The sequence below is a fragment of the Amblyomma americanum genome, chromosome 11 (genome assembly GCF_052857255.1).
Source record: "Amblyomma americanum isolate KBUSLIRL-KWMA chromosome 11, ASM5285725v1, whole genome shotgun sequence".
In the NCBI taxonomy this organism is placed as follows: Eukaryota; Metazoa; Arthropoda; class Arachnida; order Ixodida; family Ixodidae; genus Amblyomma; species Amblyomma americanum.
The window spans coordinates 16,944,858-16,972,662 of NC_135507.1; the positions used below are offsets into that span (position 1 = coordinate 16,944,858).

Here is a 27,805-nt window from a genome sequence, read left to right on the forward strand (position 1 = left end):
GTGGACACCCGAGCACGAGAACACAGTCGAGCGCGGGCGGAAGTAAATACAAAAAGAGAGAGAGAACCGTAGGAAAAAAAAGAAAGAGAAAGCACTTTCGCCCCTCGCAACCGGCGCGGCGAGTCCGTCCGTCGGACACTTGTTGCTTCGGTCGCCGCTGGCGCGCAGCGCTGTGACGCAGACATTCCAAACTCCATGAAAGGGCCATTCCTATTGGCCGACCGCGTGACGCGGAGATGCAACGACTTTTACGATTGGTCAGGAGCGTCGATTGCCGCCATCTTACGGCGAGCACGCCCAGCTTTTGCAAATCTTTCTGGCTCGGTGGCGGCGGCTGCGGCAGCGGCGGAAAAAAAAATTCCTCCCGCCGTCTGGCGCACTGTGCGGGGCCTGCGATAGTCCGCTAAAAACAAAAGCGACGTTTTTTTCGGCTGGCTACACAATGGCTGCGTTCCAGGGTCCTGCGTACGGATTAAGTCGGGAATGTATGCTGAAGGTGAGTACCCCTCCTCAACGAAACTCTTCGCGAGTGCAGCGAATGCCGTAGTGCTTACATGAACGTGCGGCACGGGCTGCTGTCAGACCGGTTGTCCGCTATATAGCATCGAAGAACCGCGCGCGCTCTGTCACGCATCGTTTCACTCACAAATGGCCATTCACGTCGAAAGCGCGCCTTGCCTGCTGTAGCACAACAAAACGGAATGTGTGTGTATCCGGTAACGACTTTGCAGGAGTGTCGTCTCCATGTGCTCTAACGAGCGCTGCACTTTTCCAACGAGCACGCGCACTTCCGAGCCAGCGCCGCTTTGCCCGATTGTTTCTGGCTGGTAGCGCGAGACGCAGTGGCCGCCGAAAGCGTCAAACGCATCGCTGGTTCGCGCGTGCGTGTTCTTACTACGTCTGTATTTTTTTTTTTCTGGTTCGGAACGGGGAGCTGAGCGGCGAAGCCTTGAAACGTCGTTAGCGCGGCGAAACAGTTTATCTTTTCTTTTCCGTGGCCGCAAAATGTTCCGCGCGCAACTGACCTCCGAACGTGTAGTAGTAGCGCAATGTCGGTCTTTCCCCGCAGGCGCAGGCAAAGTTCGAAATGCCGAGGGCCATTGAAGCTCTCGACTGGATCCGAGCTGTGACGCAACTCGACCTGGAGCCACTAAACCCAGAGAAAGGCTTTCAAGACCAGCTGGACTTTGCGGACGTTTTGAAAGACGGGACAGCACTCTGCACGTAAGCATGCCAGCCAACATAACGCCTCCGAAAGTTGCGGGGTCGTCCGTAATAATTCCCCGCTGTTGCGTCTCAATTCTCCTGGTTTTACAGCACTTCGGGGTCACACCATTTCTCGTAACGTAGCTGACGATCATTTTTCAAGTTTTTGTCCCTGGAGAGACAAAAATGCAAAAATCTAGGGGCACATTGCAGTTAGTCGTCTAATATCGCTATAACCTCAACATGGGAAGTGATGTTCTGGATGCGTGTTTCTAATTCGCTTTTCTAACATTTGTATTTGCAGGCTTATTAACAAACTTCAACCTGGTTCTGTGTCAAAGATTAACACAATGAAAGCACCATTCAAACAGGTAGAGATTCTTTTCAACTGTCAAGTAAAACTTTGTATGCTACTTTAGTGGCAGCAGTTACCTTTTTTTTGTGACTTTGGAAAGTTCGCATTCTAAGCAGCCGTCATTCTTTTGTTTTGACGTTATCACTCATGACGACAATTTTTCAATGTTGGCACAGAGGGAAAACTTGGAGATGTTTCTGAAGGCCTGCGAGAGCTACGGCCTCAAGTCTCACGACCTTTTCCAAGTGAATGACTTGTACGAGAGGAAAAACCTTTACATGGTAAAGCCGAATTTCTGGTCCGTGTTTCACTGAACTTGATATAATTCTAACTTTGCTGTTTTTGCAGGTTGTCAACTGCATGTTTGCGTTAGGTGGCCTGGTAAGTTAGGCTTTCCTTCACTAGTATAAGCAAAGGTGCTCTGCCATTGTTCTGTACACCTGCCATCAAAAGCTTTTGCAATAAAACTTTTGTGAAGAAATTTCTTTGCATCTAAGATGCATTGCTCAAGGTCTGTTGGTGCCGTGAGTGATTTGCATACGCAGAATTAAAGTGCAGATGGTCATTAAAATAATTTTTTTTGCTGTTATAGTGTTCCATAAGCTTTTGACAGCAGGTTTACATGAACCATTGTCAAACTATGGCAACTTCCGGCAGTAAACTTTCGATTTAGAAAAACTGTAGAACTGTAGTCAGATAACGAAGGCCGATATCGTAGACCAAAGAACTGTAAAACGAAGCGAAAAATACCCCTCAAAGGAAGCCTCTAGCCAACAGCATAAAGGCTTTCATGTCGCTGTTGAACCCCTTGTACTTGCAAGCATTACATCACAGAGGCTGGGAGGTGCAAGGGGATTAACCACAGATCAACCGAATTACCTGCAGTGTCTTCAGAGTTGGTCAATGCTTTTGGCTAGAGGGCCTCCTTGGAGGGGTATTCGACTGTACGAGTAGTTAGCTGGAGTAACGCCGGAGAGTGTGGTCAAACATTTAAAATGAATTTAAAATGGTTTGTGATGGGCAAGACAAGAAAAACTAGGAATTATAGGCAATATTCAACTGTTTGCTACGCTTTAAGTTTGTCTGCGCTCAGACTTATTCACTTTGAGCTATAACTCCGCATGAAAATCCTGAAGGTATTGCAGAAATTTTTACCTCTGGCTAGTTCATGCAGCCACTTGCTTCACAGCAGACTGAGTTTCTGTGAATAGACTGGTCTTGCATTCGTTTTCAACCGTTTCTTTCTAGTTTCTCCTCTGTACATGTTTTCTGTGTGCCATTGTCACTGCAGGCACAAAAAAAGGGCTTCGTGGGTCCCACAATCGGGGTCAAGGTCGCTGACGAGAACCGGCGAGACTTCACGAAGGAGAAACTGGAACTCGGCAAGACCATCATCGGCCTACAGTCGGGCACCAACAAGGGTGCGTCACAAGCTGGAATGACGCCATACGGTGCATCAAGACAAATTCTGCCCGACGGCCGGTGAACAACGCAGTCTGCTGCAGCCTGAAAGTGCGACCGACGAACTTTGCCTCAGCGCCTCTCATCTTCTTTTCCCGCCATCGAGTTTTTCTGCAGAAAGTTGTTTTTCGTGCGACACGTCGTCTTTTGAAGTGCCTTTCACACGAGTGGCCTTGCTGGCGTTATGTGCCAACTTCTACGAGTAGACATGCATTTACAACTTTGACGTGGGCATTCGCTGCTCTGTCACCAACAAGTCGACCGACCTCCCGCTGCTACGTTTGCCTGTGAACTTGTGCTTCTTCCCGTCATGTGTTGTGCGTCGCAAAGCCCTCCACCCTTGGAACTTTGTTTGTTGCACTGGCCAGCCTTTGTGCAAGTCGCAGGAGTCTTTTGTTTACCTGCATCGTCAGTCTTTCTCGGAAGTATTGCATCTGTCTTCTCCCTAGGTTCCCTGGGAAAGGCTTAGTAATTTTTACATTAGGATTTTGAAATTTGAGATAAAGCATATTATTGATGTGTTGAGTATGTGTGTTAGCTCTGCTGTTGCTTCATTAAAATAAACATAGAAAAGAAAGCAGAATTGGTTTGTTCATAGATTGTTCTTTATTCTCGCAGATTTCCATAGCAAAACACTATACTATACCACGTTGAAACAAGTCATGTGCCTTCGGTTTGCATCATTAAGACTTTGCTTGACTAACAAGTTTCAATACAATTGGCAATGCAAAGCATTACTGCTTTCAGAAAGGGAAAGGGGCTTGGGCAGATGTAAAATGAATGACAAGTTGTCTAACAGTCTACTAGAGTTCTCGAAACAAGCCCTCACATTGTTCGGCAAAAAAGGAAAGGCACGCGTCGCGTCCAAGATGCATGCCAAAATCCAAGCCCACACTAACGATTCAACAAAACTTCTGTGCATAGTCACTGGAAGGGGTGCATCGGGGAGGTCTATACAAAGATCCAAGTTAACCTGACAGAGTGTTTGCATAGAACACGCATACAATTCCACGACTGGGAAGGAAGTGCACAAACCTCTATTACAATCTTCTTCATACAATAATTTACTGGCACACGCGCACAAATTTCTCATTCCATGGTATAACTGCAAAAGTGGCGTGTTGCATAGCGCCCTCTGGGATATGAAGCCATCAGCAAAAGAGCTGGCTGGACCCGGGTAGCACAAACATGCCGTCAGTAGCAGCTGCTCAATAACTTATCTATAACACACACACGCGCACAAAAAAGCTATAGCAATCATCTTGGCACAACAGACAACTCATTCAGACAGTCAACCTGAGTAAACTCGTATTTACAGAGCACACGATGACAAACGGGAAAAACAAATGAAAGAACAGTGTCTTGCATACGATTTTGCTATATACAGCGACCTATGTACAGATGTAAAAAATAAAGTTGTGAGAAAAGCCAAAAGGAGAGGCTGACAGCCTTGCCATGTCGAGGCACGACCAGCCCTAAAGAATGTGTTGCTTTTTACACTTGGTCTGGTTGCATACCAGTCTAAAAACGACGTTACTAGAATTCAGGTTTGACAAGGCGCTAATGCTAGGTTCAATTATCAAATAGTAAAGCTCAATTACTGTCGAAAAGATGAGCCAAAAAAACTGAATAAGCACCACACTTTCCTTTGCCGAACTTCTGCATTCATATCTAGTACTTGTTCCGCTTCTACTGCAGGGGCAGATTTAAGGGAGATGCAATCAACCCCCTCCCAGGCGAGAAATTTTCCATAGGAAAACCATGCTGAACAAAAAAAAAAGTCAAAGAAATGCATGGTTCAAGTGGGACTGCACCCATAAACCTGCCCCTGCTGTATCGCTTTCTTGTATCATGTCCTCTGAAAAGGTAGTGGCTTGTCATTGGATTTTCAGCTAACACTGGCATGTCACGCAACCAAAATGTCACTTCGCAAGTGTTGTTTCCTTCCAATCGCCACTCGCAACCATGAGAGTACGTTCTACGCTGAATAATGTACAGCACTTCCACAGAGTGCAAGGCAGAATTAAAAAGTTGCTGTCAACATGGCCTAACATAGCAACTACTGACAGCTGCACAGTAGAAGTCGAGAACGCACACGTAAGCACCTGTTTGGAAATTTACAGATTTGTGCCGTCCCGACACTCGGGGTAACAGGAACTATAGAAGAATTCGAGAGAGAAAAAAAAATGTGGTTGCCCAGCAACCATAAAAATGATTAGGGAAGCACCGAAGGAGTCAGTCAACCAGCATGCAGGGCGTTGCAACGGCACCGACACATCAACGTTGACGTGTCGCTGCCCTTGGCAACAGGCCAACCTGTCAGGCAGATGTCGCAAAGCATCCGCTTTTGTTCGCAAGCCTGCAGGGCTGTGTATCAGTATTTCTTTGGCCAACGAGACAAGCTGCCAATTAACAGAGCTGCAAAACACCACACAACTGGCTGCTAATGTTCAGAGCTCCTCTTCTTCGGCCTTGGAAGCGGCTCTTACACACAAGAAATGTAAAGTTGTGCTCGGTATGACCTGCAACGACCATTTTATGGTTTCCACTTTGCAGTAACTGAACAAGCCCCAATAAACGTCACAGAAAGCCCCCTCACTTTCAATTAGTTGCCAGGCACACAACTTTGCACCACCTCAGGACCCTTGGCATTTTGTGAAGGAAGCATCAACCATGTCTTTCTTGCATGTTGCAGGTTATACTGGGCATGACAGTACATGCAAAGTTGCACAGGACAAAAAAAAAACAAACGTGATTGAATGCCTTCCTACTTGCATCAGATGATGATGGCCAAATGAGGTTGTTATGGGCTAAAGGCAATTCTGATTAATTATGGGGCCAGCCAGGTGCCTTTGCACCATGCTATGAGAGTAGTACCCAGTGTTTTTACTGCACTGAGCATGGCAGTTCCACAAATAAATGAACTGTTTCATCTCTTTCCACGTGCAAGTCGACAGACACGATGATATGACAAATTTGAGCCCTCTTCAGCACACAGTGAAGGTGAAAACATGATACGCTGCTGGTAAGGGCAGCAGCATCATCCTATACAAGCTTGTGCATCCACAAGACAAATTTTCAGCCACACGGCTTTCACTTGACAGGCACGGCCATCCCGAAGACATTGGGCTGTTCATGCAGAAATTTCATCACTCCAACACTGGATGCACAAATTTCACACTGTTTGCGCAGATTAATGAGACATCGACAATGCTGCCACGTTCAGATATCTCGCAATACCGCGCATATCAGGCAGTGCAGTGACAAAAGTTGCATTGCATACCAGCATCAAATGGCTGCTCACATGGGTAAAACAAAAAGAAGCCAGTAACGCACATTGCAGTGGACAATGTCCACACCAGCGCTCCCCAATCCCACACGCACACACACCCACATGGCAGTGAAAAGTTTCTAGTTCAATGTCCACGTAACCTGCACGCAAATTATTATTGTCCTGGCGACCACAAATGTCTTCTTCACCGCACGGCAGCATGCACTTCAACGCTGGCCTGGAAGGAATTGCGTCTTCCTGCTGCCATGGCTGCTGTGCTCTTAGGAAGCCTTGTGATGGAAGGGTCTGGAAACGTCAGCGGCTGCTGAGAGGGCGATGAAGCACGGCTGCTGAGTGAAGGCTGCTGAGGTGGGGAGCGCCCTTTCTCCTTGCTCGTCAGCAGAGGCTCGAAGTACTGCAGATGCTCCGAGTCCTCGTGCGGGGTCATGGTGCTGTAGCCGTGGTCACTGTCGCCCCCTGGGGGCCGCCGGTAGGCGGTGTTCACGCGGTACGGCGACACCACCACTCGGTTGTCGTAGGTGCAGCCGGCCAGGCTCAGGTTGTGGGGACCCACTGCAAGTGAGCATGACGACAAGGCACGATCACAAAAAGATTGCAACACTGGGCCATGAATTTGCGGCGAGTGAACCGTTTACCAAATGTGCCTTCATGCAGTACCAAAATGAAAGGGAAGACGCTATCCACATTCAACCAATGGTTACTTTATAAGATTGAGTGGAAAAGCACAGTTATTGCTTGGTTATAGCTAGTCTTGCTCTCAACGAATAATGACCACGGGCCATTTTCAACTTTAATGTAGAAGAACCAACAGAATTTGTTCTTGTGTGCAGGCAGGGTGACTGTTGGTTTTCGTACTGGAGCTACCTGCAGTTTTCAGCCGTGAAAATTAGGATACCTTGCAAGTCCACACTTTTGCACAAGTGAGCTTTCTGCTGGACAAACTGTTGCTGTTCAGTAATCTTTCAAAGTACCACACAAAAGTAGACCGGGAAGTCTAGCCCCGTTCGTAACTGTTCCCGACTTCACTTGTGCAGTGCTTCAAAAAATCATTGTCCTGCGTTCGCCAGTAGCAGCAGTACAGTAAAGCTGAATTACAAGGGCTAAATCGGCAGTGGCTTGCTTACACACTGGAATTTCACAGCTGTTGCTGGTCAATACTCCATGGGGTGCGCTTGCTCCTCAGGCACGGCAAGAGAACTGGCGACACTCATGTCTTTCTGCTGTGCATCCCTTTTCTACACGTTCCCTGCTCCATGCAAACCTGTACTTGCTCAGGGCCCTTTGTATGGCCAAGACAGGCCCTGTGGCAAGACTAATAAATATATTGTTACAAGACGTGACTGTGGCGGTATACAGGCATGAACTTTGCCCTTCGCCCAAGCTTACTCCCTCTAGCTCGTAGTTACTACAAACTCTGAGCACTAAGGAATACACTAGGCTAGCTTTAGAATTGCACTGGCTTTGGCAAAAACTCACCAGGACTGGGGCTTGCGTGAAAGTCGGAGTCGTCGATGTCGTGGAACACCTGGCCACCCTGCAAGGGTGCACTTGGATACGACAGGGCGTAATGGCTTGATGAGCTCCGTGTCACTCGGTTTTTGTAGCAGTACACAAGGAAGGCCACCAGGCAGAATGCTCCAATCATGCCACCCGCCACGGGTCCGAGTGGTGTGCTGCGGATGTATGGGAAGTCATCCCCGAGGGCACCTGCGTGAAAACAAAGCGTGAGAGCGCTGTCAGTCCCTTGGTCTCGACCTATGGATATCATCATAATTAACATCATTCAGACTATGTTTGCTGCGAGACAAAGGCCTTCGCCACTGACCACCAGTTAGTCCTGTGTCAGCTATATTTACCTTCAACTTGGAATCTGTTCTCTTGCCTGCACAGACTATTGCTTATCTGTTCTGAACATTATACCTACCACCCGAGTCTATTTACCCCTCCCGACTTCTGTCGGGATATCATCAACGCGAGTCCGTTCTCTAACCTTTGTTGCTGTCTCTTTGTCTCTCATAGCACCTTCGATAAACTTATCGAAGGTGCTACGAGAGACAAAGAGATTCGTCCTGTGCAGCACTACTGCCAGGGGCAGGACCCTTGTGCACTACACTAGCTTCGAGGCAACTCCAGTGCAAGCTGATCGAAGATGCTATTAGGATTACCCCTATTATTTTACTTTCTACAGACTGCTGCAATGTCCTTAATTTCAAGCCTTTTCGTTATCCTCCAATTTTCGGCCCTGCACTTTGCTATTAGGATTACCCCTACTATTTTACTTTCTACAGACTGCTGCAATGTCCTTAATTTCAAGCCTTTTCGTTATCCTCTAATTTTAGGCCCTGCACTTTGCTATTAGGATTACCCCTATTATTTTACTTTCTACAGACTGCTGCAATGTCCTTAATTTCAAGCCTTTTCGTTATCCTCCAATTTTCGGCCCTGCACTTTGCTATTAGGATTACCCCTATTATTTTACTTTCTACAGACTGCTGCAATGTCCTTAATTTCAAGCCTTTTCGTTATCCTCCAATTTTTGGCCCTGCACTTTGCTATTAGGATTACCCCTATTATTTTACTTTCTACAGACTGCTGCAATGTCCTTAATTTCAAGCCTTTTCATTATCCTCCAATTTTTGGCCCTGCACTTTGCTATTAGGATTACCCCTATTATTTTACTTTCTACAGACTGCTGCAATGTCCTTAATTTCAAGCCTTTTCGTTATCCTCCAATTTTCGGCCCTGCACTTTGCTATTAGGATTACCCCTATTATTTTACTTTCTACAGACTGCTGCAATGTCCTTAATTTTAAGCCTTTTCGTTATCCTCCAATTTTTGGCCCTGCACTTTGCTATTAGGATTACCCCTATTATTTTACTTTCTAAAGACTGCTGCAATGTCCTTAATTTCAAGCCTTTTCGTTATCCTCCAATTTTCGGCCCTGCACTTTGCTATTAGGATTACCCCTATTATTTTACTTTCTACAGACTGCTGCAATGTCCTTAATTTTAAGCCTTTTCGTTATCCTCCAATTTTCGGTCCTGCACTTTGCTATTAGGATTACCCCTATTATTTTACTTTCTACAGACTGCTGCAATGTCCTTAATTTCAAGCCTTTTCGTTATCCTCCAATTTTCGGCCCTGCACTTTGCTATTAGGATTACCCCTATTATTTTACTTTCTACAGACTGCTGCAATGTCCTTAATTTCAAGCCTTTTCGTTATCCTCCAATTTTCGGCCCTGCACTTTGCTATTAGGATTACCCCTATTATTTTACTTTCTACAGACTGCTGCAATGTCCTTAATTTCAAGCCTTTTCGTTATCCTCCAATTTTCGGCCCTGCACTTTGCTATTAGGATTACCCCTATTATTTTACTTTCTACAGACTGCTGCAATGTCCTTAATTTCAAGCCTTTTCGTTATCCTCCAATTTTAGGCCCTGCACTTTGCTATTAGGATTACCCCTATTATTTTACTTTCTACAGACTGCTGCAATGTCCTTAATTTCAAGCCTTTTCGTTATCCTCCAATTTTCGGCCCTGCACTTTGCTATTAGGATTACCCCTATTATTTTACTTTCTACAGACTGCTGCAATGTCCTTAATTTCAAGCCTTTTCGTTATCCTCCAATTTTTGGCCCTGCACTTTGCTATTAGGATTACCCCTATTATTTTACTTTCTACAGACTGCTGCAATGTCCTTAATTTTAAGCCTTTTCGTTATCCTCCAATTTTCGGTCCTGCACTTTGCTATTAGGATTACCCCTATTATTTTACTTTCTACAGACTGCTGCAATGTCCTTAATTTCAAGCCTTTTCGTTATCCTCCAATTTTCGGCCCTGCACTTTGCTATTAGGATTACCCCTATTATTTTACTTTCTACAGACTGCTGCAATGTCCTTATTTTAAGCCTTTTCGTTATCCTCCAATTTTCGGTCCTGCACTTTGCTATTAGGATTACCCGTATTATTTTACTTTCTACAGACTGCTGCAATGTCCTTAATTTCAAGCCTTTTCGTTATCCTCCAATTTTCGGCCCTGCACTTTGCTATTAGGATTACCCCTATTATTTTACTTTCTACAGACTGCTGCAATGTCCTTAATTTCAAGCCTTTTCGTTATCCTCCAATTTTCGGCCCTGCACTTTGCTATTAGGATTACCCCTATTATTTTACTTTCTACAGACTGCTGCAATGTCCTTATTTTAAGCCTTTTCGTTATCCTCCAATTTTCGGTCCTGCACTTTGCTATTAGGATTACCCGTATTATTTTACTTTCTACAGACTGCTGCAATGTCCTTAATTTCAAGCCTTTTCGTTATCCTCCAATTTTCGGCCCTGCACTTTGCTATTAGGATTACCCCTATTATTTTACTTTCTACAGACTGCTGCAATGTCCTTAATTTCAAGCCTTTTCGTTATCCTCCAATTTTCGGCCCTGCACTTTGCTATTAGGATTATCCCTATTATTTTACTTTCTACAGACTGCTGCAATGTCCTTAATTTCAAGCCTTTTCGTTACCCTCCAATTTTCGGCCCTGCACGTGAGAGCTGTCCACGTGAAGGAATTAAGCAAATATGGGGAATTTGAAGGCCACCTTATTTCACCCTTAATTTTGCAATCAGCTGGAAAATGATGGAATGTAAACTACTAGAGATTGAAGAAACTGTTCAATCATACTAAGTCACAATTTGTACAGTACCAAAACAACCATCACCATCCACTGGTAAAATTCCCAAAGGCTTTCCACACGTATTTGCAAAACCATCGAAAGGGCTCCTCCAAAAGAATTAAAAAAAATGCATGAAGCTCAAAGTACTGCACCAGAACTTCCCGAACTGAATTGCTGACGTTCGGCTGCACCTGCTATTGCCCAAGTTTGCACGCCAAGAAAAAACAATTTTGGAAGACATCTCCATAAGCTTGCCACGCACTGACATCTTAAGACTGCTTCAGGAAAGAAGAAAAAAAGCTATAAAGGGAGAAGAATAAAAACAACAGCAAGCAATTTTTCAGTCCACTGTCATGAATTCAATTGCATGCATTGAAGGAAGCAAAATTATGCTCCAATCCTTTCCATATAACCCAAGCAAAGCCTAATGAAGAAGAAATGAGGTGCCAATCGAAGCTCACCAATGATCTCGTCTGCGTACGGTGTCCGCGCCCCCAGCACGCCACCAAAGCACTTGGGCTGTTCGTGGCAGAAGGGAGTCTTCAGCGCCGTCTCACCGTCCATGTCGACAGAGCACCACTCACAGCCCAGCACACCTGAGCAATCCCTGCAAGAAGCACAAGCAACCAGGCAGCATGAGATATCCCTCCTTGCGCCGAGCAAGGCCATGCCAACAAAGAGAATTACCGGTATTCTTTTTGTTGCAACTAATGTGGATGTGAAGTAGAAGTGTAGTGCTTTTTTTTTTTTGCTCTGAGCACTGATTCCTGAGAAAGCAGTGCTCTAGCAAAGCAACTGCTGGTGGTCTTTACAAGGTTAACACTGTCTGTAGCTAGCATTCTACTCACCATCCTCCTAATGACTACTCAGTCCTTCTGACAGGAGGCCATTACAATATATTCCAAAATACCTTGCAGTTCTGCTGCTCCGCTGCTATGTTTTGAAATTCTGCTCTGCTGTTTCGTGCAGTCCGGGCAAAAAAATTATTAAAAAAAATTAAAGGAAAGCTTTGATGGATGATTCACAGGGTCAAAAAGGCAATATTTGTCTTAGGTGGACTCTGAAGAAGAAGGCACTGACAGCGAGAACAGGACACACATTCTGTGCTTAGAAAGAAAACAGAAATGCCTCAGAGTTACAAAAAAAAAAAGAATTAAACGGCGGGGTTGTAAACTCACTTCTCGCTCATCCTGGCGCTGCACTCGCTGTTGAAGCACTGCTGCAGCGAGTCAAAGTGGTAGCTCTCCAGCTTAGGCAGCTGTGGGGGTCGCGCAAAGCGTGGACAGTTGCTGCTCCTGCGAGGCAGAAATGCAAAGGAAGGTCTACATTTAGACTACGAGTGAAGGCAATGTCTCCCGACGCTTTCCTACTAACTACAGCATGTCGATGTAACACCATGGCAGAGCTTTGCATGCGCTGCACTGATCCCATCACAAAGCCTTTTTATTAACACAAAGACCGGCCAAATACTATACACATACGGCCTCGGAGATCTCAGACTTTCCTACAGGACATGCACAAAGCATACTAACTGCATCTGTTTGGGAAAACAAGTGAATCAGCTCCACTGTCTGAATGCACTTCACTCTGCACTCTAGTAAATAATGCCAATCTCTGAACACCAGAATCTTTCTCCACGTGCAAGGATTCTTTGGTGGCAGAACAACGGTACGCTACCCTTTAAATGATGCAGCAGCCTCTAAGGGACTTTCGTGCTTTGATATGAGAAAAATAAAAGGAAAGCAAGTTCTTGCAAAATGAGTACAGAACAGAATACAATAAAATATCGATGGTAGGACCCCTTGAGAGTCGCAAAAAATATTCATACAAAATTCCTAGCGCCCAAGATCACATCACAGAGATTCTACAGTACAAGTCAAACACTGCCAAGGTGAAAATAAGTAGACAACAAGAAAAAACACATTTCAAGTTCCACAGTTTGGGCAGGATAGCAGTGTATGAGCACACAGACGCACCTGTCCTCGTTATGTGCCAGGTCTCCGGTGCAGAGATTCATCTGCAGTGGGCACTCGCACGGGCACTCACAGTCCCGCTGCTCCATGCGGTGGCAGTTGAGGCAGAGACGGTCCACCTGTCGGCAACAGAACAGAAGGAGATAAGGCATTCTTGTCCCAGCCAAACAGATCCCAACTTTTGCATTCCCAACTAATGAAGCTCTGGTGCCAAGGTGGCAATAATCTGTGGTAGTGGCACGCCTTGACTTATGTACATATTATAGAATGTGGACACTTGGGACTTGTGGTTTGAACTCTGTGGCAGACCACCGTGGTGGCTCAGTGGTTATATTGCTGCTGACCTCAAAGACACAGGCTCGATCCCAGCTGCGGTGGTCGCATTTAGATGGGAGGCGAAATGCTAGAGGCATATCAGCGCATGTTAAAGAGGCCCAGGTGGTTGAAATTTTTCGAAGCCCTCCACTACGGTGTCCCTCACAGCCCGAGTTAGTTGCTTCAGTATGTTAAATCCCTTAAACTTTCTAAAAAAAAAACCTGAACTTCCTTTTTTTTCTTGTCCCTTGCCTATTTTAGTGTTCTCCAGATTTCTCCCCCCCCCCCCCCCCCCCCCACACGTTATATTCATGCAAATAAGGTAAAAATAGTCATTTTTCCATCATGTAACCGTTCCAACTGATGTCCGTAACAACAATACCATAAAAAAGGTGTATGGTATCTCATAACTCCATGCAAAATGCTTAAAATCAACAGTTTCTCATGGAATCGCAGGAACCAAGGGGCCTTAACTATGATGAATTACAGTATGATCAGTGCTGAAATGAAGCGGGTAAAAGCACAGGTAGGGGTTGAGGCATGCATGGGTTTGCGTGCTTGGGAAATCCAAAGAGCACCCAAGGCTTCGAGTAGAACCAAGTTTGAGAACACCTGCTTACACCTCCACAACATAAAAAGAAAAATCTCTCCATGGCCCTGACATTATTGAGAACACCACTGTGAAGTCAGACATGGAATTCAAGCAATCCATACACATCTGCATGCTGCCGTTAAAAACAACTTATTAGCCAAGTCGCTGAATGGGCATTGCCCTTCAGCAACAAATTCTTAACTGCGAAAAGAACACAAAGAAGGAGAAGAAAGCACCACCTACCATGCTGCACGGACAGAAAGCCCTGACCGTATCGCATGTGTGGTTCACGATGCCCAGGAACGCATTGGTCCCAGGGATGGCAGTGATCTGGAAGCATGGCGAGCAGGGTTACACCCCATCCATTCACAAGAACCATCATATACAATAACATGCCAACATCTAAGTGGCCTTTCAGATAAACAGTGTTTTGATCTCGACTGTGGCGCCAATACTTGCAACATGAGAAAAGCATTTCTGTAGCATAATACGAAACAGTAACTTCATAAATAACCCTACTAATTCATAATTCTTCTTGCACTTTGAATTCAAAGCTGGCCTCACCTGGTATTTGGCACAGTGCTCTCCATGCACGGAGTTGGTGAGGATTCCTTCGAGGCTGGTGTTGAGCTGGAAAGAAAAGTCAATAGAATGAGTTTTTTTCTTCTTTGCCTGTATGTAGAACTGATAAGGTTAGTTTTCCAAAAAGTTTAGAGGAGGTACGCAGAAACGTAAGAATGTGTACAGTAAAAAAAATAAGTAAGGTCAACACAACTGGGAATGTTTTGTAGACAACCTACAACCAACTCTAGTTAACACACAACAAAGTAGACAAAAAGAGTTAGGTTACAAACACTTTGTCTGCATGAGTTAGAAAAGTTTTCTGTTTTACACTCACACATTCACATGCTTCTGTGTGTCAAAAGACTGTTGTCAACAGTCCATGCCCTCGAGAAGAAATAGTGTATCTACTTGCATAATTTGCATACTTATTTTTCAAAAAAGGGCAAAAGTTTTATAAACTAGAGCTAAAAAACTCTATAAAGGATAACGTGCAATACATATTGCACATTGCTGCCTATACGTATACCCCCCAACTCACAACCCTCGCAGGCCAAAAAAAAATGCTGACAGCAAATAAAGACGCATACCCTGCGCCGCCCCATGGGATGGCAAGATGGCACGTGTGCAGCTCACAGCGAGAAACATGCAAAGATGCACTCGCGAAGCCAGCAGTGGGAAGCAAAGCAGATAACAGGCGCTAAAAGGGCACCCTCGAATGTGCCCAGGCTGACCAGCAGCAAACCCAAAAGAAAATGGTTCGGTAGTTTCAACTTCGGGCACGCGCACACAACTGTTTGTCTGCGAAAGCAACCGCCGCCACAAGCAAGCCGGGTAAGCAGCGCACAATTCGTGCCCTCGCCACTTGCACCTTTCGCACCCGCACATGGCGACGCGTCTGCACCGATCTTTCCAAGCATGCCTTGTGCGCACCCGCGTACATGCTGGTGGTCTGTCGCACCAAAGAGCACAAAATATGCGAGTAAACACTCTCTTTTTTTTCAAAATTCAGGTAAAAAGTTGGCGCTGCACAAGTTACGCGAGTAGATATGGTACAGGCTGGTCCAGAAGGGTACCTCCTTTGGCCTTGCCTCAGGCCGACAACTAGCCCCAGCTAATGACAAACTAAGCAACGCTCACCTTGTAGAACCTCTGCACAGTCCAGTCTCCGTAGTGGTTGCACTCCTTCTTCTTCATAAACCCTTTGTGGTTGGCAATGTCGCTCACTACCAGAGGTTCCTGCAGAAAAGGGAAACAAGCATGCAACCTGAGCTGCAAAGAAGGCTAGCCAAAACAGCAAGAGGTCGCTGCTAATGATTCATCAGACCAGTTTTCACTTCCACTTTCTTTTCAAAACAACACAGAAACATTGGAATTGAGTCTTGGCAAGCTTGTGCTGAAAAATTGGCAGTGGCTTAGCTCAGCTAGGCCAGGATATGCGTAGCGAGAGCAAAGTATGCACACTTAGCCCTTCGAACTTCATTCTTATGCCGACGAGCCTCTTCACACCAGGCAATGATTTCGGGGTTGCCTGAAGCAGCTTCTCATAGCCGATGAAGATGCCGTGTGCAGTACATGCACTAACCGTCAGCTTCTTCACCCATGGAGCACCTCACTACCCACTAGCCATGCGCATACCCTGGGCTTTTATACATTAAGCTCCATAGCCTGGCGCTACTGCAACACCGGCAGAATGGCGCAGCTGGTTGCCATAGTAGTGGCGCATGCGTGGTAGTGAGGCGTGATATCACGCCTCACTACTGCACATGCACTGTAAATCTCAATGCGGCTGACCACATTGATTGAGGTCAACCAGCGACGACGTCGCTGGGATTTCATCTGCACTTGCGATATCTGTTGCTCAAACCAGGGACTTTGGTGGACACAGTTTCTTTAGTAATCAACACATTTTTTATTTGAGGAAAGGAAATGATTTTGACCAAAAGAAAGGGCACAGTAGCTCTCAGATCTGGACATCTTGGTGGACACCTCAACCCCCTCCAGAGCATGTGTTTGGAGGAAAAGACAGCAGGAGCAACGGAAAGCAGGAGCAGTGAACACTGGTGCAAGGAACACCTGTGGAACAGTGCAGATGGTTGCCATGTTAACAGGGCATGCACAGTTCTGGCTCTGGCCGACCATGCGAAAGAAAGGCAGCTCTGATTAGCATAGTGTACTCTTGCTACAAAATGAACTGTTAGGACGAATGAAACTACCTTCTTCCCTCTTACGCCACTGAAGAGATATTTAAGTTAGGTAAAAGACTGGGCAATGGCTGCCTGATTTTTACACGAGAGCAGTGTGGCAAGGACTGTTTTTCAAGTTTCTTTCAATGCTATATCGCCGGCATACTTTCGTGGGCATCGAAGCAGATCTGCTCCAAAATCTAAATGTCTCCAGCATCCTTCACAGTGTGATGCAGTCCTTCACAGTGTGATGCAGTGGAGCTCCATCACTGCCACGTCACACCCATCATACCGTAAGTGGCACCATTGCTTGTGAGGAGGCTTCACCACACAAACTGCCAACAGCATATGACAAGTGCACAGTCTCGGAGCACTGGAACAACAGAACCACACGGAAACAAGTGAAGGAAACAGTGCCGAGGCAGAGAGAAAAAGAAGGGGGGGGGGGGGGGGGGGGGGAGAGAGGGTGTGAATATCAGCAATGTGCCAATCAGCGCCCGGAACGATGTTCAACTGGGTTTGGCCGATGCTGGCTTGTCGAGCTGCCTTCACTGCAGACAGGTGCAAAGCTCAGAAGAGCGCAACAATAACTAAGCGGTCTGAATGTTTTTGGAGGCTGGGCCACCCGCTCGTCGTCACACCTGCTGTCGCGCACACGTCAGATGCACATGCGACTCTACAGCATGGAACTCAGATTTTGAGTAGGGCTGTTTCGACAATCTCTTGCTGCGCCGGTCATACCTGGATGCACCGTTCCTTTGGGAGCCCGTCTTGATTAACCAATGCAAGACCCACAGCATCCTCCGCATTAGCGAGCGTCCCAGATGCCATACACTTACAAGGCCGTTGGCCGGGACCAAGCCAGCAGTTCCGAGTTATCCGGATTTCCAAATTAACAGGGTCGAATTAACGTGCTTTTACTGGATAGGTTTAGTATACTGTCTGACCAAAGGAAAATTTTCGCACGTGTGCAGAATTTTTTCCGCACACAGCTGTCAGCGGCTCACAAGATGCGAATATGTTTGCTGTTCCGTGCCGATAGTGTTGAAATTCTTAAAACAGGGATGGCATCTACCTTGCGAGTGATGTGCTGCTGTTCCAAGCCAGCAGACTTCAGGGTTGGCTCCATGAGACTCGGGTGGGCAATCAGGTAGCCGCTATCATCGACAATGAAGCACCTGAAAGAAAAAAAATGAGAACGATATTGAAGAACTGATAACAGCCTCAAAAGCAACTTGCACCACATCTGCCCTTCACTTCATTGGTTGTGTTCTCCTCCCAGAATGCGAAATTAATCACGAGACATCGATAGGAGAGATGCAGCCTCTAACGCACATGCCACAATACTGATGAAAATTTCCAACATGCTGCAAAGCACACTCTTTCGTGATATTAGCTTTACAATGCAAAAAAAAAAAAGAGGCTGCATGAACAGCTGGCTTGATTAAACAATGTGTGTTTGCTAAACCTTTCAGAGCTACATAGTTTTATTGCATCATTAATTCAGTCATATTTTTTCCCTTCACATATTTCCTGACTATCTATCATGGAGAAAAGAAACCCAAGTAAGATAACAGACATGAAATCCATTTCACTGGGAAATGGAACAACACAAATTGAAGAATATGATGACTCTATCAGATGAAAAAGAAATTGTAACACAACACAGATTGGTTGTAGCACGCTGCCAGCAAAGACTGCCTGCAGTTTATTTCAACATTTTGCGATTTTCTTCCTTCACAAAAGTATAGAAAATATGCAGCCAGTAGGGTGCTTTGCTATGCACAAGTCTTCTTCACACAATTTGCTGGTCTATGCATTTCAACAAAAAGCAATATACTTTTCCAACAACACAAGGTACAAAAAACATGGAAGACGAAGGCTCCTCTAGTGTGGCACTCAGTGTCCAAGGTATAATTCCAACCATGTCTATAGCGATGCCTAACAGTCTATGAATTTGACTGACAGAAGACAGAAAAAAGAACAAACACTCACGCTATCTTGTCCTGTTCGCAGACTTCCATGTTGACCGTCAGCAGCTTGTAGAAGTAGCCCAACGTCAGGTCCATGCCGATGACTGCAACAACAGCATCTGAGGGGCTGTGCAGTGCATCTGGCCTGCATCGCAGAGTAGTCACAGTCAGAATGATGCAACTACAGACTGTCAAGTTCAGACTCTGAAAGTTTGAAAAGTTTTAGCATGTAATACCTTTGAGGTCACTCAATAAGCCTGCATTTTGCTCCAACATCTGAACGAAGCAAAGTGGATCATTAAACTATCTTTACGACAAAAACAGTGTGGTTGTAGATGGCATCAAGTTACTTCATGCAGTTTTTAACGCAATGGGCCCACAAAAAAAACTTCGCACAATATGTTATGAGACCTGCAGTCTATCTTGTGGTTCACCCACGGCATTCAAAAGCCCAAATTTTTGTAACAATCGTGTTTCAGTGTCTTGCAACATGCAGGGTAATGAATATACTGCCGGCAGTTGTGGTAGCAAAATGAGTGTGCTCACTTGGCCTGGTAGATGGTGTGGCTGAGGGTAACAATGTAGCCGGCGCCCCCCCATGTCCAAGTAGGGTGCTGTGAGGACCACCTTGCCAGGGTGCTCGAGCGCCCGCGTGTACCACTCCCGCTCAGTGGGGTCATAGCTGCGTTCCAACACCGTGCCGGGGTAGGCCACCATTGCACCGCACGACGTTGCCGGCTACCTGCACGATCACCGTCATCCTCATCATCCAACCTACATCCACTGCAGGGCACGTCCAAAACCAAAGGAAGAGAAATGACGACTCTCAGATGAAATCAGATAATAGAGGGAAAGGAGGAAGACCGGATAAGTGGGACAGCAGGCAGAAGCAAAACCCCAAGAGAAACGAATGGGCAGATAACGTGAGAACAGCCACAAAAATGATAGTTATCTGGCATTTGAAGTCTAGAGAACTTGGCAAGGAAGGGAATCGAGAAGACATGAACTGACCTCCGATATGACTCAACAGAGGGATCTTGCTCTAAATGAAATGCACACAGTGTGAAAGTGTAAATCAACAACAATAAACTAACCAGTACTGCAACCCCTTAAAAGAACAATGCTAGCCTCACATAAAACCAGGTGAAAGATACCAAAGTACCTAACACAAGGGAGGGGAAAGGGATACTCAAGGTCAATGAAGAAAAGAAGTCTGCATTCTGCATAGAAAGACCTTGACTACTCCAGTACTCTTACCTATATAGCTGCACTGAATTACATTATAATCCTGTCACTACAGACTATTGGGGAGTGTTTATTACACACATATCGGGTATATAAGCAAGCTCACTGGACAAAGAACGGTTGCTATTCCCCAAAAAATAGTTTTGAGCAATATGCGCTCAGAGCAGCCATCCATAACTTTTGCTTTTTTGGTGCAAGTGCTAGCTGTTCATTTTACACTAGAAAACAAGGACAAAGACTGCAAAACAAAAGGCAATCTCCAGCAGACACATCCCTTTGCCTGAAATTATGCTGTGCTACTTTTTTCTGCCAGTGCATGATCACGTAAAAAAAAAAAAACGCGGACCCACCTCCGCACCACATGTTTGGTGAATTCACTGCTCTCGAAGGTCCTCTTCCACTCGGGCGTGATTCGGGCAATGGCCAGAACCTCGTCTCGCACGTCCGGCTGTGGCAGCACGAGATAAAGAGAAAAATTTCGTGTCTAGTAGCAGTCTTGAAAACACGGCACCCACTACCACTGCACTGCAGCTGTCAGCCAGCAGTCAGGCATAGGATCATTCCAACACGAATGCAGCAACCAGCAATGGCTGCCGCAGTTCGGCATAAGGACGGAATTGCTCATCATGTGAAGTGGCATCGTCATTTTTGCACCGTGACACAGGCAGCAAGGGGCGCAAAAAAAAAAAATGAACACTGGGAAAAACAGCAGAGTGTAATGGCCTTCTTGGGAGCCGCCCTGTTGAATCCAATGTCCTATGGAACAGCTCTTTACATGCGGAGTGGCTATGGTGTCGCAGACAGTTTTATCACCCTTACGTTGTGGAACGTAGAGCTGAAAGCTAACATGTAAATGCAGTGTAGAACCAAAAACATCAATGCAGTGATGGGATGGCAGAGGTGCCGCAACTTCATTGTAGCTTACATGAATAAATAGTTATAAATATTTTTCTACATCTTCAATGAACCTAACCCTCCTGTATTTGCATGCATCTCTAATCCTTGGAAATGGTAGGCACAGTTAGAAACAATATCTCAAGGTGCGGAAGTTTGGCTGTAACCGCTCATGCTGTTAAAAATAAAAAAGGACAAGACAAGACCAAACTGGCGTGAAAACGGTCGCAAGAGAAAGAGGACCGGCACCTTGAGCCCTGGGTTGGCGATGAGCATGGTGGTGTCGATGAGGTAGGCCATGTAGCCCTGCACCCGGGACTTGGTCTCTTCCTGGGACAGGTACTCAAAGGGTGACAGGAAGCAGGCTGCCGACAGGAACAGCGTGCTGCCCGCTAGAATAACAAGGAGGGCACGACAGGAGCAGTCAACCGACAGCTCACATTGCAGTCTTTCGAGTGGGTCAGTCGGTCATTCTACATGACTCTGTTCTTGGCTCAAAAAATTAAGCAAAAAAGGATATCTGGACACTCTGCTCTGGTTCTTGTCTCATAAATGTGTGTTTATTCAAACCATTCTTTGAATATCTACAGTGTTTATTTATATACGAATACACACAAGAGGCGAGGGGCTAGCAGGAACTGTACAAAGCATCTGATAAACATTACTGAACACAAAATGACAGCCATATACACCTATTAAAAGCATGCACTTCTAAGCTGCACACCTTCTCGGACATCATTACCTGCGTCTTCGTTCACAACAAGACGTGCAGGTGGATCAAGTTGGCAGAAGCTAAGCATGCAGTGGAGAGGAACAAGCCATACTGGCAGGCACTGACCCAGCGTGGAGAGCTGCTTCATGTGCCGGCAGAGCTGGGGTGGAGCCACCAGGTCCAGCCTGTGGTAGTAGAACTCGCCCCCAGGCGCATCGCCCGCAGCCGTTCCTCTTAGCACCGGCTGCTGTCGGCTCGGCTTCAGGCTCACGATGGCAATGATGTAGGGCGTACCAGCCACCTGCACAGCAAGCAAGATCGCATGATGTGATAAACTGCAGACACAGGCCCTATGACTGGAAGTCACATGCTTGATATAATGAAGGCTCTCGTGCAATGTAGTCTCCTCTTATCCACAAACACCGCTTGTCTGTGGAAGCAAAGAAAAGCTGTGTGCGTCTCCAGACAGGCGATATTTTTCTGTGGTTTCTGATAGCACATGTCAAAATGTAGACCATCAAGATGTTCTTGTTTTGGTTTTTTTTTTCCACTGCCTTGGTTTGTCGAGAAATTCGGTTCATCCTGTCTTTTAATATGAAGTATAAGCATACAAAAGAAAAAAAGTGCAAAGCGATCAAAGGAGATGCAAGCGTCTCGCATGTATGTGTAATTGCTTCAGCAATAAGGCTACAAAAGAATACAATTTAGATGGAGGGAAGTCGACTAGGATCAAGATGGACAACAGAGGAGGGAAACCTCTCATTCCGTTATTCCTTATATTCTCTAACTGACTGTCCTCCAAGGTAAGCTTTCTCATAATAAACGTGTACAAATATCCAAATTGTCCACCAAGAGCAACATGACTTAAAATCGAAGGAAAAAAAAGTGAGACAGTGCTGAGGTGATCAAACTCACCCTTGTCCAGCGGTACACAACTTCCGAAAGCTGCTCTTCGGCTGGCTCTGCTTCGACCAAGTTGGTGGCACGGTCGGGCGACTCCACCACCGATGCGAGCGTGAGCTTGTTCTCGCCACTGGAACCACTGTCGAGCAAAAGTAGAGGAGAAATGTTGAACGCTATTAGTACACCAGTCATGGTGTGACTACCCTGTATGTCAAGCGGAAAAGGTAGACTAACTAATAGTTGTACAAGGTCATTTTTGGTTAGTACGTATGGCAAACATTGGATTGCAGATCTGTGCACCAAAAAGAGACAAGAGCGAGGAAAACTTATCAAGAAAAAGCTAAAAAAGAATCACTTTTGTATCAGCTTTCTGCCATGCCCATCAACATAAATGATAAAAATTACAATCAGTGAGGAGTTCCAACAGGTGGGCCACACAAGGTTCCATCTGACCAGCACAGCAGTCATCAAAATAAACACAATCCAGTACTTTCCGTTGTTCAACGCTTATAACAGCATGCCACATGCTTTTCAGCACGCTCAACAAGACTGCTTGCTTGCTTGCTTGGGTGCAACAGCTTGCACCCACAACACAGCATCAGAACTTCAAATAACTTTTTTTTTGTCAAACTCCAGACTTTGTGGCAACACAAAAATATCAGGCTGAGCAACTCACTTGAGAAGGTCCTGTCTGAGTGCATGAAATCCGGGCCTGTTCTCTAAGTGGAGGATGTCTGTGTGCATGGGCTGCTCAGACACCGATGAGGGCTTAGACAGCGACGGATGGACAACTGCCACACCTGGAGCAGAGGGAAGCAAGGAAATGGCAATGAAGACATGTCAACAAAGAATTTGTGTGAAAAAAGAATTGAAGAAAGAAAAAAAATTATCTGCCCTCTTGTTCCTAGACAGCTTATAAACCATCCCGCTCTAAGACACAGCCAACTTCATAAAAAAACCTGGCCAGTCCGGAGGTGAAATGAATATACCTTAACATTTGATTCACAACTCTGGCCAGAGGCACCAATGCGAGAGAATCGTTGGGAACTGTGACACCTCTCACGCAAACACAACAAACCTGAAATCACTTACATGCAATCTGGACACTTCGACACATTCTTTTTCTGTTAGGGCTGCTTCAAACGTTTCACGGTGTGATGATGTGGATTGTGCCACTATGGGTTCCGGGCGGACAAAGAAAAAGTGTGGCCGTGTGCATGATAGAACGTTTTGAGCCCGGCTTTGAGACAGTCATGGCAGTGGGTGGCTGAGTAGCGGGACGTTCTTTGGAGCTCGGCGTTCCCCAAGGCCAGCTAGCCTGCACCGGCCGGGCATCGAGGACCGGGGTCTGGCTGCCCGCGCAGCACCACGCTACCTTGCCCACCGACTCCAGCCTCTCGGTGGCCAGGCGGCCTACCGACAAGCACCCGGCTGCTAACTCCAGCCTCCCGGTAGCCAGGCTGCCTACCGACAAGCACCCGCCTGCTGGCTCCAGCCTCCCATTAGCCAGGCTGCCTACGGAAGAGCCCCCGCCTACTGACTCCAGCCTCCCTTTAGCCAGGCTGCCTACCGACAAGCACCCGTCTGCTGACTCCAGCCTCCCGTTAGCCAGGCTGCCTACCGACGAGCACCCGCCTGCCGACTCCAGCCTCCCAGTAGCCAGGCAGCCTACCGACGAGCACCCACCTGCTGACTCCAGCCTCCCGGTAGCCAGGTGGCCTACCGCGAGCACCCGCCTGCTGACTCCAGCCTCCCGTTAGCCAGGCTGCCTACCGATGAGCACTCACCTACTGACTCCAGCCTCCCTTTAGCCAGGCTGCCTACCAATGAGCACCCGCCTGCTGACTCCAACCTACCGGTAGCCAGGCGGCCTACCGACGAGCACCCACCTGCTGACTCCAGCCTCCTGTTAGCCAGGCTGCCTACTGACGAGCACCCGCCTGCTGACCCCAGCCTCCCATTAGCCAGGAGGCCTACTGACGAGCTCCCACCTGCTGACTCCAGCCTCCCGTTAGACAGGCTGCCTACCGACATGCTCCTGTCTGCTGGTACCGGCCTCAGGGTATCCAGGACATCACCGCAAACCGGTTGCCTGCTGGTACTTCCCCGGTGACCGGGCTGTACCTATGCCGCCGTGTGCTTTGGTGCCGACAAGGACTGTCGCACCGGAACCCATAGTAGGACGCTGGTTCATCTTGGCAAAGTCCTCTAGGTTGTAAGTGCCCCACAGTGTATGTGTGTGTGTGTTCGTGTGCAAGCGGCCGAGGTATGCCAAATGCTACCCTTGTTGCTCAAGCAAACAGTGTCGTGATGCTGAACGCTGCCTAGCTGTGTACCAGCCATTTCTACTCACCCGATTTCTCCACAAGAAAGCTGTAGGTGTCGGGAGACCTGGAGAAGTAGACAATGTCTTCGGCCATGTCCGACACCGAGATGTCGATGCCAGCGACACCCAAGAGGAGGCCGTGGTGAACTACTGCCTTGCTGATGCTGATCACCAGATCTGCGAAAAATTCAGACGGCAAGGAGCGATGAGAAATAGCCACCAAAAGCACGGCACATTCATACATTTGAGTTGCAAGGCAACGCACACCAACAGAATGCTGAGCTACACTAAGAGAGAAGCTGACTTGCAGCACTGTCAGTGCTTAGCTCGATTCAAAAAGCAATCACGTTTAAAGAATGACATATGCTTTAATAGGGAATTGCCACCTCTGATGATAATCATGTCCAAAGGACAAGCAAAAAGTTGTTCTAAAATCAACTGGAAATTGCAATCAAGAGTTAGGGTGAGGCAAGATTATAGCAAAGCAAACCTAGCGATGTCATAACTTGGGCTCTAGCTATTTGTGGAGGAACTAAATGTCAAATTTTGCAAATGTCCTAACACATGTCCAAAGTCGCAAAAAAAGAAATCTCACCCTTGCTGACACTATCCCACCAAGGCAGGGAGAAGTGGAGGGACGTTGGGTGCCGGTGGAAACTCAACGCAGAATAGAACTGGCCCATGGTGAAACTCAGGTTCTCGGTGGAGTTGATGGCAACCATGGCACCCTGAGATCAGCAAACAGGAGACTGAGTTGATTGAACCATGTAAGAAACAACTTGGTTCTATGCAGTAACCAATAAATGGCCTTAGAATATTCAAGGATGGTGGTTTGGGCCACATCAATCCTTTTGAACAGCCAGATTTCACAGCACACAGTATTAATGGTCAATGAATTGCAGTTCATCTCTTTTAAACACATAAGATCACAATATTTTTTCACAAATAAATTTGGACAATCCACAGGTTTTGCTTGGACTACTTTTTTCGTGCACAACTGGTTCTCAACTTGGGCAGCTGACATGGCACAGTATGCAAGTAAATACGGCAATTATATAATGCACCTCAGTTTTTCAGCATTTCATTGCTGAAAAGAACAGAGCACATTCCACAGATTATGCTCTTATTCACAACCACAACACTCGTCAGAACTTACAAAGTTGCTCTTATAAATTGGTAATCGAGACGCACAGTCGAGACGTCATCAGCTCTTTGACTTTTGTCGACAAGCTCAGCCCCCAAAGTGGTTTGTCTCCACCCTCTTAACTTTTCTTCAAAATATGCCAAAACTTGCAAACCTATTACTGAGCTGAAAGAATAAAAGAAACTGAAACCAGTGTCTCACTCAGCATGTCTGCCACGGCTAGCTCACAGACAATAGAAACAAAACAAGCACTAAGAGTGCACAAGAGAAAAGAAATGCCAACACTTACAAGCTGCTTTCAGAGGGCCTGTAAAATGTGTCAAGATTTATATAAGAATGACACGGGTTGTAAGACAGAATGCAGATGACTGGTGCACCAAGGAAACCAGTAATTGCGGAATAGTACTCTTACCCTCAGCTCCGGAGAAGGGACTCCAGGCACGTTGTACTTGACAAAGTTCAGTTCCGCAATGTCCCTCAGAAATGACGTTTCGTACATGATGGGCTTGCCATCTGCACAGAGTAAGGCACTCAATCAAGCACAAGAGTTGACCAAAAGGCGCGGTTTTTTCCGAAATTTTTCATGTGTAATACAATTATGCACCTTATATGCAGCGAAAAATGACCTGCCAATGCACATCATCCTTTGCCATTAACATTTTTTAAGTTTGACCAGGAAATCAATTTGGAAAAAAGGAAAAATCAAGCTATTCTAAAAATGTAACCTTAGAATGGAATCATATAATCTTGCCATGGCCGGACTGAAAAAAGAAACGCGTGCTTAGCACTACTGCCACATCCTGCCTAGCCATTTTCTCGAAGATTTTCGATTTCAGCATAGTCTGCAACTACTGATCCTAACAGTCTGAAAAGTGTGTAATGCACGATGTGTTTTAAAACAAAAACCACTTAAGTTCTTGAAGCGAAAAGCTTCACCAACCTAGGTAAAGCAGTTGTCATGTAGGCCGGAGAATAACCTTGAACAACCCCAACCATGTTAGCCACGTATGACCATATGTGGTACAGTTATCATGTCGACCACTTGACCCATGACCTTTAGTTGACCTTTGAACTTAAGAACATCCGATGTGGTGATGTGAAGCCAAGTGATGGCATCCGATGGGGGTGGCCTAAGAACATGTGAATGTGACACCACGCCATAGCTACGTGGTCGTGTGGGTTATATAGAACAGCTGTCGCAAGCATGTAGTGGAGCTTCCATGGACGAGCCTTACATGCTTAACAAGCGTGCTTACTTTTCACTGAGTTCCAAGGTTAGCCAAGTTAAGCCACTGCCAATTTTTGATCTCGCAGCAGGAATTAAATTTGGTCTGACTTCAGTTATGTTACTTACCGCAATTGTACCTGGATATACAGTATACACAAATTAAAAACAAATTACAGCCAGCAGAAAAAGAGCCCATATTGATGAACCACACATATGTATCTATATCAGCACACAAAGCTTCATGGACCAGCCGTGGAATAAAAGCCCGCACTCACCGTCGATCACTGCATATGTGTTGATGACGACGCGGTGGCCGCTGGTCCGGTGGCCGCTCGCAATAGTCTCCAGCACAGGGCGCGCATCCGCAATCGACGAGAGCAGACCGCGGCTCACGTAGACGATCAGTGCCTCAGCTGCACGATGGAAGCGTCATGTCAGAGCAAAAGAGTAAGAAAAGTTTTACAAGACTGACAACTAAACTGTGGGGCGAAGTTACTACAGCTGCATTTAGTAATTAGATAGCAGTTAGTCAGCTAGTAGTCCCGTTTCACAAGTAGACTAGCGCAAGAGGCATAAGCCAACCGCATTCTACCACATTTGCAGACTAACTCAAGATTGGCTGACAGGAGCAGAGCTCAGACACAAGGATGAAATCTACTAACCCTGCTTGGAATTGTTCTTGGATGGTCGGAGGCTCTTCTGAATCATTTCGAAGGCCTTGCTGAACCCAACTCGGTGGTTCGTGGAATCTGCAAGTAACAAGT

General features: G+C 46.3%; 2 protein-coding genes across 2 annotated transcripts in view; one reads left to right on the forward strand and one right to left on the reverse strand.

Moving 5' to 3' along the window:
- The first annotated feature begins 301 nt into the window (after window positions 1-301).
- Window positions 302-3,605, forward strand: LOC144110282 (calponin-3-like). Its single transcript, XM_077643123.1, has 6 exons — window positions 302-496; window positions 1,070-1,224; window positions 1,511-1,577; window positions 1,738-1,842; window positions 1,910-1,942; window positions 2,853-3,605. The coding sequence occupies exons 1-6, from the start codon at window positions 443-445 to the stop codon at window positions 3,045-3,047; spliced, it is 609 nt and encodes a 202-aa protein (XP_077499249.1). The 5' UTR covers window positions 302-442; the 3' UTR covers window positions 3,048-3,605.
- A 334-nt stretch (window positions 3,606-3,939) lies between these two features.
- Window positions 3,940-27,805, reverse strand: part of LOC144110283 (VWFA and cache domain-containing protein 1) — a 68,394-nt gene continuing 44,528 nt past the window's right edge. Inside the window, 22 exon segments of the mRNA XM_077643124.1 lie at window positions 3,940-6,866; window positions 7,791-8,021; window positions 11,451-11,596; window positions 12,168-12,284; window positions 12,966-13,081; window positions 14,113-14,199; window positions 14,434-14,499; window positions 15,571-15,669; window positions 17,692-17,794; window positions 18,612-18,734; window positions 19,136-19,185; window positions 19,187-19,327; window positions 20,181-20,282; window positions 20,978-21,120; window positions 21,567-21,741; window positions 22,356-22,482; window positions 23,020-23,143; window positions 24,697-24,846; window positions 25,265-25,397; window positions 26,226-26,326; window positions 27,317-27,454; window positions 27,704-27,790. Of these exon segments, the coding sequence (XP_077499250.1) occupies window positions 6,499-6,866; window positions 7,791-8,021; window positions 11,451-11,596; window positions 12,168-12,284; window positions 12,966-13,081; window positions 14,113-14,199; window positions 14,434-14,499; window positions 15,571-15,669; window positions 17,692-17,794; window positions 18,612-18,734; window positions 19,136-19,185; window positions 19,187-19,327; window positions 20,181-20,282; window positions 20,978-21,120; window positions 21,567-21,741; window positions 22,356-22,482; window positions 23,020-23,143; window positions 24,697-24,846; window positions 25,265-25,397; window positions 26,226-26,326; window positions 27,317-27,454; window positions 27,704-27,790 (2,927 nt within the window). The 3' untranslated portion in view covers window positions 3,940-6,498.